Raw genomic sequence first — 9,893 nt, forward strand, 5'->3', positions numbered from 1 at the left:
TGAGTCTGGCGTCACCCCAGCAGTCAAAACAAGACCGGGAAAGCCGACCCTTTTCACCAGCTTTCACTCTTTTTCACTTACTGAGAATACAAGTAAGAGAATAGAGCTGCCCCCTATCAGAGCACCAATTACCATCATCCTCTCATTAAACATCTCAAACAGCCCAGCCTTCAAATTTACCCACAAAGATCTAATTAATTCACTAAAATGGCCCTCAAACATGGCCCCCTCCTGGCATACGACTTCAAAAACGGCCCCTTCTTCATTCTCCCTCTCTTTCTGGTTTCTCACGTTCTATTTCATGCTATGTTTGTTTTCTTTGTCTATTGTTATGATGGATTGCAAATGTCTGATCATTTATCTGAGAAGCTGAAAGATTTATGCACAAGTGAATTCTAGCACTTGCATAAGCATAGGTCAGATCATTTGTCTTACTCCCTTCTCTCTATCACCCAAGGTTAGTTTTCTTTGTACTACAGATGGTTCTTCATGCTGTCATTGCAGCCGTAAGTTAATATACTGCTATTGTGATTGTTTCTCTGTTGGGGATTCTCCAACATTAATATTGTACCTTTTTTTATCTTTAAAGCATCTTTCCATCTGTAGAAGTGAATGTGATTTGTACTATAAACCTTTAAACCTTCTTTACCAAGAAATTTAAATTGGAAAAAAGAAAGAGTTGGTTCCAGAGAGTAAAGATATGTATGGATGTTTCTTCCACTATGAGTATTTTTTGGCCTTAAACACACTCCCAGTAGTTTATTTTTCTATACACATTCTTTACAGAAGAATTCTGTAATTTCAGTCCTTTTTCTGAATGACTCAATTTCATGAACATTTCTACTACAGTGTCATTCCACCATAGTGGCGATGGAAATTACATTTTTGACATTTTTAGAATAAAATAGTCTAATTTCATGGCTAGAATTTTTATGTATACTAAATATACAACTGAATAATATTTTCAAACTTTTTTGCATAATTTGACAAATCTTGTTTTTTTTGGAAATGACAACTGATTAAGCCGTAAGTTGTGTAAAGCATTGCAGTTTTGACAAAAATAATGAAATTATTTATGCTTATTTCACTTGTTAAGGTAATTATTATTTAAAAAATGTAATATATTTTTTTATAATGAATTATCATAGTTTTAGTATATTGAAAGTCTGGGCTTAAGATGAGGCTAAAACAATAATATCTATACAGTACATAAAATAAACATAAAATAAATGAATGCCTTTATTTGAAGAAGCACCCACATATTCTCAGTCTAACAGGCTTCAACAACTGATTGAAGGCAAACTTCATCCATTCCCACTCAATCTGGAGTCCATTAGGGAAGGATTTATCTAATCAACCATGGTCAGGCATGCATTCAGCTTTATCTGCAACTCATGTGATTTCTTTTTTCCCCCTGAATTTAGACTAATCTTCTCAATAAATACCTCACTCAGGGTTATCACAATGATTGTGACACACACAAACACATACAACATGATCAATGTTTAAATGAAGAAACCCTTTAAACTTAGAATTTGGTCTGATTTTCAGTTGCTTGTAGATTATTACGAGTTACATTGTAAAACTAGTAAATGGAACGGAAGAAAATTGCCATCACAACTGTGGATGCAGTATTGAATTGTTGAGTCCTTTATTTCTATTTATTTCCCTGGACCCGTATCATATAGCATCATTCCTTTTAATCTCTGCGTACTCTACAGTGGAATAGCTTGACCATCGGTGTCTTTATTTAAACCTTCAGACAGATTTCCAGACTGTGTCTTATACAGGATCAATACCACAGTGATTTGAGGAGATTCAATCCGTCCATCAATGATGCGGTGGCGTTGTGCTGACAGATGCGGAGGTTTTATCTCCTCCATAATTAATGAAGGCACATGTCCAGGACTGTCCTCGAAGATCAAGGTCATCTGTTTCATGTCTCTGACACAAAGCCTATGTGAGTCAAATATAAGTGCTGAAGTCATTAATACTCCTACTGCGAGGAGAGCTGTGTAAAGTAAAGTAATCCTGTTCAGCCAGATGTCATGTTATGTTTAGAGCTGGAATGACTTTTCATCCGTGCTTAGAAAATTACACAAATCTGGAGTGATTTATAGAGGAATTTTGATCACAGGTTCATTTTGTATTTATTTTATTTTTATTATTTTTTATTATTTCTTTTCTAGAAGTTAATATGGGAAAATAATGCTTATGCAGGCAACCATTAGCTGCTTACTAATGTAGAGTACTGAAAGTGACTATCTGCCATAGATATAATAGCACTTTGCTTAATGGTACCTGTGGTGTGTGATTTAAAAGCTTTTAAAAGCTTGTCTGGACAAAGTAACATTGTAAATTTGAGGGCTGAATTTGTGATCCCTTTTACGTTCGTTCTTTCACTTTGGGTGTGCTTTTATCTTGTTAAATGTCTCTTAAGAGGAGACACTTCCAACTAAGTAAAGGGGGAAAAAGTGCATTAGCACTAAAAATAATTTGTTATTCATTTTTAATAATTTGTAGTGTTCCTAAAAATGCATAAACTACAAAATAAGTAATGTAATGTGGCAATACGATACATTAAATTTTAGAAGGTAATACCATAGTACTTTAATATACAGTATGCCATGGTATTGAAATCATTGAATAAAGGTATTCTTTTAAGCAAGCAAGCAACTTTATTTATACAGAACATTTTCAAACAGATGTTGCCCCAAAGTGCTTTACAAAAATTATGACATTAAAATCATACAATAAAATGAACATAACTTATTAAAAAGCTAAAGAAAAATGAATACGTTTTTAAATAAGACTTAAAAGTGTCAATTGATGGAGCTGACCTCACGTGGAATGGGAGACTATTCCAGAGTTTGGGACCTACCACGGAAAAAAGCACGATCTCCTTTTGATTTCAAATGACAACGAGGGACCTTTAAAAGCCGTTGATCTGAGGACCTGAGAACTTGAGGAGAGTAGGGAATGATAAAATCACTGATGTACTGGGGGTCAAGGCCTGATAGGGCCTTGTAGACAAACAGGAGAACTTTTCAAATCAATCCTGCATTTAACAGGAAGCCAATGTAAGGATTGCAGTACAGGGGTAATATGGTCTCTCTTTCTCACCCCCCGTTAAAAGCCTTGCTGCTGCATTTTGCACTAACTGTCGGCAGACTATCATAGTCTGGGGGAGACCAATATATAAAGAATTATAATAGTCAATCTTTAATGAGATAAAAGAGTGAACCACTATTTCCAAATCCTTACTGGATAGAAAATGCTTTACTTTAGCAATTGATCTCAGGTTTAAAAAGCTACCTTTAACAACAGCACCAATCTGATTATTAAAATTGCAGTGGAGACACACTAAAATTAGTGAGGAGTCCATAATTACCCCTAAACTCTTTACATGATCTTCAATCTTTAAGGACAAGGAACCGAAATGATCAGGTGAGATGGGAGAACCTACAGTCAAAACCTCAGTTTTACTCTCATTTAATTAGAGAAAGTTGCTAGAAAGCCATAGTTTAATGTCACTGTAGCATTCCTGTGCTTTGTCCAGCGAACCGGTTTTATCTAAGCTCACAGGAAAGTAAAACTGGAGATCGTCGGCGTAACAATGGTACGCAATACTATACTTCCGAAAAATAGTGCTTAGAGGAAGAATATACAGAGAGAACAGTCTCCCAGATTCACAGCAACTGTCCTGTCTTTTAAATATGAGGCAAACCACTGAAGGGCTGTACCCTGAACACCAACCCAACACTCCAAACTGTTGAGAAGAATCTCATGGTCAATCATATCGAAGGCAGCGCTTGGATCTAATAAAACTAGAACAATATGTGATCCTGAGTCCAACGATAATAATATATCATTAGTGACCTTGAGCAATGCAGATTCTGTGCTGTTCCCTCTAATTTAACCAATTAGTGTATTTCTTGATAAACTAACTACCAACTAATAATTTTAGTAAAAAAAAAAAAAAAGTTTTAAGGAAACAGTAGTTTAACTCAACTTACATACTTGAATCACATGAAACACACTGGAAATAAAATAGTGGAATTTATTGAATTAGATTTTATTAAAACGTTTTCAGAATGTCTTGTAACAGGCCTCATATGTTCTACTCTTGGTACTGAGTAACTGAGACAAAAAAACTTTTGCCATTTCAGCACAATCACAACTATTCTCATAATGTCTTTTAAAATTCTTGTAACATGGACTTACATGGAACCCCTTCCGTCATGACATCTTTCTTTAAGATTGTGCTTTGGTCGTTTCCACCCGTTGCCCCTTCCTGAGTGACACGGGAAGTTGCAAGGTTGCGCCTGCCCATTTGGCAGCCGATGCATCGTAACTGGTTTCCTGTACACCCACCTCTCGTATCCCAGCAGGCCTCAAGCCCTATTATGGACAATTAGCATCTGTCTGCAGCGTACGAAATTCCACAGCAGTGTGTGGCATATCCTGCTGCCTCATTTGGGAACTTTTTATAACTGACGTCATAAACCATTTGGTTGGCTGTGTAAAGTCTCCACCTTCATGGTAAAGAAAAGAGACAATAGCCGTTCTATATTGGGACTTGTTCTGCGGTCTGTGCAATTTCTCTCCTCTGACGTGTCCTATAAGAGTGGTCTGTACAGAAATTACGTATTGTTCTACTTCTGTCGGAATGGACAATAATAATGTTTTTTGGAACCCAGCAAATTTACATGAAATACACATTTTCCCACAGACATTGAATATCTGGAAATATAAGATTAAAAAAAAAATTATAATAATTGTGGAAATTAATGTTAAAAAGAAATGGAAAACGTCCTGGCCATTTCTATTATAAATACTTTATAAAGTACATTTGTTTATTCAAAAAATCTCTTTGTCAGTCTGTGAAACTCTATACAATTAATCTTATGCAATACACAATCACAAATGAGTAGGAACGTCACAAATAAGTCATTGGTCATTATTATTATTATTATGAATATTAGAATATTATGCAAGACATTTTTTTTTTTTCTGCCCTAATGTCCATTTCTAATGTATAAATAATGTCTACTAATAGCCTAATGTTACAGGTTCAACCTGTAATGGCGGTTTTTATACTTCACATGCTCTTAACGCATTACTGCACTGCATCAAGAGATTTCTTTTTTTTTTTTTTTTTTTTGAAAGTGCATTTCATTTGCTTTAAATTCCTGTCACATTTTTCCATTCAAATAAGGGAATCTTGTGTCCAGGGTATTCACTAATCCATCATATTGCGTATAATAGATCAAATAATCATGGTCAGTAGAGTTCTCAACGGGCCTGAAAATAAAAACCCGACCCGACCCGGCCCGTGGCTTTTAAAGCCCGGACCCGATGTAACCCGACACATCAACATGAATTATCTGTCCGAACCCGGCCCGCGGCCCGACGCTGCGTCGGAATTTTTTTTTTCTCATACACGTATTATCATGACCAGCAGACGGAAATTCAAATCAACCTTTAATGTTCACGCCTTTTAACAATACAAACAACTGAAACAATAAACTTTAAATATATAAATAGGCTGTAGTAGCGACGGTGAATTCACCTGAGGCAAGTTTACTTTTCACCAACTCCATCTTCTTCTCCAGGCTAAAGGCGTGCACGCAGCGGCGTCAGGTCTGCCCCCGCCCCTCTCCATGATGCGCTTGCACGCAGCAGCCAGACTTTCTTTACGGTGAACAGCAGCGATGATTAATAAATGTTTTTTGTTTTTTTTCACTGACTGGAAAAGATTAAGCCCGAGGTCCGACCCGACCCGAGTCATTTGATTATATTTTCGACCCGAACCCGGCCCGAACCCGCGGGTCCCGTCGGGTTTGTCGGGCCGACCCGACCCGTTGAGAACTCTAATGGTCAGGCAATTATGTGATTGTAACAGGTCTTCAGAACATGACAGAATTTGGTGGATAAACAGAAGTGGAAAGTTTTGAGTCTATTGAAATCATTAGTATACTGTATCACATTTGTTGTATGTTTGTTCTCTTCCCAGTCAGCAGATGATGGAGAACCTGTTCCGTCCTCATGGCGAAGGCAGCCCACAGGTGACGTGGACCCGTACGATAGGCCTGGGAGTCGTGGAGCTTGGTCTAGCAGAAACCGCACAGCCGATGGAAGCCGGTCGTGGTCAAACCGACATCTGGAAAATTGATCCAAATTGACATTTCCAATTAGGTATGTGTCCTCTTATAGCCATATTCAGTTAAACTTAAGACCATAGAGGATTCTGGGTTATACTTAATTAAAGCAAGCTAGAAGCTAATTACTCAAATGTTAATGAGTCCTGACCTAAAGTGTCCTTGTGTGTTTTTATTACCTCAGTACTCAAAGCAGCCCCTGTGTGCAAGGAATGAAGCTCATCCCATCTCTTCAGTTATGCCATGTCTTCAATAGACCCATCAGCTGATCAGATTTCCAGGTAGACCCCAAAAGACCCCTGGGAACCTTGTCATACTCATACATCAACCTGTATGAATTCACCATCTTCCAGCTGTCGCTTTGGGAACGGGAGTCACATGGTCCTACAGCGACGAATCCTCTTCTGCTCCTTGTAGTGTATTAAAGTCGTCAGACATGACAAGGGAGAGGTGCAGACATGTGACTGTTTTGACGTTGGGAATATGTGAAAGGGGCTTTGGGTAATTGATCAGCATTTTGAGAACCCCACACAGACCTTTCTGATGCCACAGGTCTTGAACTCCATGTGTTATTCTCACAAGGAGCAAGTTACAGCTTGTGGCTTCTCAATTAGTTCTACAATCTCACAAATTTTTTTTTTCTTTTTTCATTGGGATTATTGCACACAGCTAAAATACATTGATTATCTAGGCAATCACACATAGGTGTATACATATTTTTTTGTCTTGTGTCTTAGGAGCCAGTAGTGTCAGCCACATTCTTGGAGTACACGCTAAGGCCAACGTTCTTCATTATACATTGATGTACATATGCCCAGTTGTCCAAATTTATTTGATCTCATTTGTAATGTGCTCCTTGAATTTGATCATGTCAATTTATTCTGTTACTAGTTTGTATGTTTCCTTCATCTTCTATTTAACTGGATTTGATGATCTCACAACCAGCATAGCGAATGCACAGGGCCACCAACACTAAACGTTTTTAAGAAAAGCTGGGAAATGCATCTGCATGTTGACCCTTCCCCATCTCAGTAGCTCTGAAGGGATGCTGGCTTTGGATTCCAAACCACTGGAGAAGAATCCGATCACCTAGAGCCTGTCCATCTGGGTAGCTCACTGGGATTAACCCAAATTCTGGACATTTATAGAGGATTTTCAGAGCCGACTCTTTACAGCCGCTCTACTCTACTCGCTAACTTTGCACAGAAAGACAATGATCCGAACTCTCTTTGTGTCACAGAAAACCAGCGTTTGGGATTCTGCTGGTCCAAGTGAGTCTAATAAACCCCTAGACGGGTTGTGTTTTCATGTTATTTCAGCCATAGAGCTTGTTGAGTCTTGAAGGTGGCTAGCATGACACCACAGAGGATCCAGAATGCTTCAGTTAGGAATGCCTATGCCTGGATAAATGGCCTCACCATCGAAAACATCGGAATGCACATCAATTTGTCCTCGTGTGGTTAGTACTTGTTGAAATATAATTGAATAGAGCTGCTGCAGTTGAAATGTTGTGTACTGTTTCTATTAGGTTTTAAACTCCAGTTCAGTGCCACCAACGATATATTTTCTTATTCCGGCTCCAATTCCTTTTGTCCTTGTACACTACTCTTAAGTGTCTGTGTGTATTAACATCTCTCTTATCCAATACCTTGAATCGGACGATGACGACAAAGGGTCAATTATCCGTCAGTCACTGGAATGTGGGATGTTTTACTTTTCTGTTTGTTTTAATCTAATGCTGTATGTGTAATGTTGTTCTGGGGGTTGATGTTTAGGCGTCTCACTCGGTTATTACAGATTTAAAAAGATCCACACCTCACCATCACGGTCAGTTTAGCTTTGTTCTGGTTTCCTGTGCTTCTGTGTCCTGCATAGTTATTCATCCCTTTGATTTGGGCTGGATAGAGTCTTTGAAACAAAAGTGGACATTTCTGTTTGTTTATCAATTTATCTTTTTTATTTAAGTCATTCTAATGAATTTGTAATTGCACTTAAATCATTAAAACAGCCTTACAAAAGTAAGAAAACAGTCTAGATCTTTCTGGAAATAATTTATTTCTAATGTATAAATAATGTTCTCAGCTTTGGTTGTCTCTGAAATAGAGAGACTACACATGATTGATGTGGCTTAACAGCAAAAAGTATTGCTAACAGCACATTTTGCTAAATAATATTGCCAACCAACTTAAAACGCATTTCATTTTCTACACCAAGCTGCCCATGCAAAATTTATATGTATGTTTTATTGTTTATATGTTTTATTAAAGTTTTTCAATAACTCATTTGACTTCGGGCGGCAGTTTGGTTTTGTACTTCTCAGATTTGCCCTACTTTATTCTGCACAGTAAAAACAAACGTTTGTCTTTCCAAATGAATATCCCAGACTTCACCTCTACTTCCTGTTCAGGGGTCTTGGGCTGAAGCGAACACGCTGGCTCCTGTATCTCATGCCCTTGCTTTCTCAGAATACCCTAGTGCCCTGGGCTGCTGTAATCCAAGCTGCCGGTCCCTAAAGCGATTTTATTGGCTGGCTAAAGCAGCGGCAGCAGCAGGCCTGATATACGGTCCCTGGGTTGGTTGCAGGTCGGAGGTCAGCGCTGCATTTGATGGCCTTAGAACTTCTAAGGGAGGAAGTTGGACCAGCTGGCAGCAAATAAATAAAATGCAAAAGAGGAAGCAGAGTGGGTGACCAGGATGGTGTCCATGTGTGGTACCAAGAAGAACCAGGAGGGTCAGCCAGGATTCTGTAGAGATGGAAGGTTTTAGCTGTTTCCCAACTCCCGCAAATAGTTTTAGGCATTATGAATTGTAAATCCCTTTATAATAAATGTGTGCCCACTCAAAGCTTGCAAACATGATCCTAAAACTGCAGCATGACCCAGATTGATGTGATGATATATAGCGAGTCTGTACTGGAAATACCAGCAGACTACATCTCCCTTCCCAACCCCCCGGCCAGGCAAAGGTCTCCCGGCTGCTCTGTGGCTTCAACGCACAGCCACAGCTGTCGGAAAACGTAGATTTTATGTGCTCGCGAGACAGCCCAGAGTTTCTTTTTTTAAAGAGGCCGACAAACCACAATTCTCAAGGAATTCTTCTTCGTTTCTCAACCCCATTTACTGATGTGTCAATGTGCCGTTCACCCTCAGAAGTCATCTAACACATGTCTCTGATTTTCTTTCCTCCACTTCTGTCTTTAGCTCTCTGTGGAAATAATCGGTGCGAGATTTGGTTACACATCTCAGAACGGATCAAAGGTTATATAGTTTCACGTATTGTTCATTTAAAAGAACTAAATCATGAAAATACGTCTTCCGACATCAAGATTTTCCCATCACTTTTACGGACATTTTAGCTAGCCAAACTTAACCTAGCTATGACACCAGTCAGGAAGCATTACCATGGCTAGCTTCTGACAGTGGCAATTTCCTAAGCCTTATTGAGAAAAGTAGTGGTAATTATTGTTTAAAAGCCATTTCTAAGCAATAAAGTAATATTGAATGCACATAAGAGAACATTTGAAGGCTTTGACATGTTGTGCCTGCATTATAAGGCCTTAAAAGGCCAAAAATAGGTCAGTGTCGTGAAATATCACACTCCAGAATCTGCACTTAACCAGCACTTAAATTACTCTTTTATCCCTTTCCTTAACCTTTATAGACTTCATTTTCTAATATACCTGTTTTTCCCCTTTTCTTTTTCTTTTTTTTAATCACTCCCCAATTAAGTGAA

The 9,893-nt window shown here is 38.4% G+C and overlaps 1 protein-coding gene across 1 annotated transcript in view; it reads left to right on the forward strand.

The window, feature by feature from the left end:
• luzp1 (leucine zipper protein 1) overlaps nt 1-8,447 on the forward strand; it is a 46,471-nt gene extending 38,024 nt beyond the window's left edge. The window contains exons 3-4 of the mRNA XM_084392477.1: nt 6,017-6,198; nt 6,346-8,447. Of these exons, the coding sequence (XP_084248603.1) occupies nt 6,017-6,175 (159 nt within the window). The 3' untranslated portion in view covers nt 6,176-6,198; nt 6,346-8,447. The remainder of the gene's footprint in view (nt 1-6,016; nt 6,199-6,345) is intronic.
• The last annotated feature ends 1,446 nt before the right edge of the window (nt 8,448-9,893 follow it).

Source organism: Rutilus rutilus, assembly GCF_951802725.1.
Source record: "Rutilus rutilus genome assembly, chromosome: 21".
NCBI classification, from domain to species: domain Eukaryota; kingdom Metazoa; phylum Chordata; class Actinopteri; order Cypriniformes; family Leuciscidae; genus Rutilus; species Rutilus rutilus.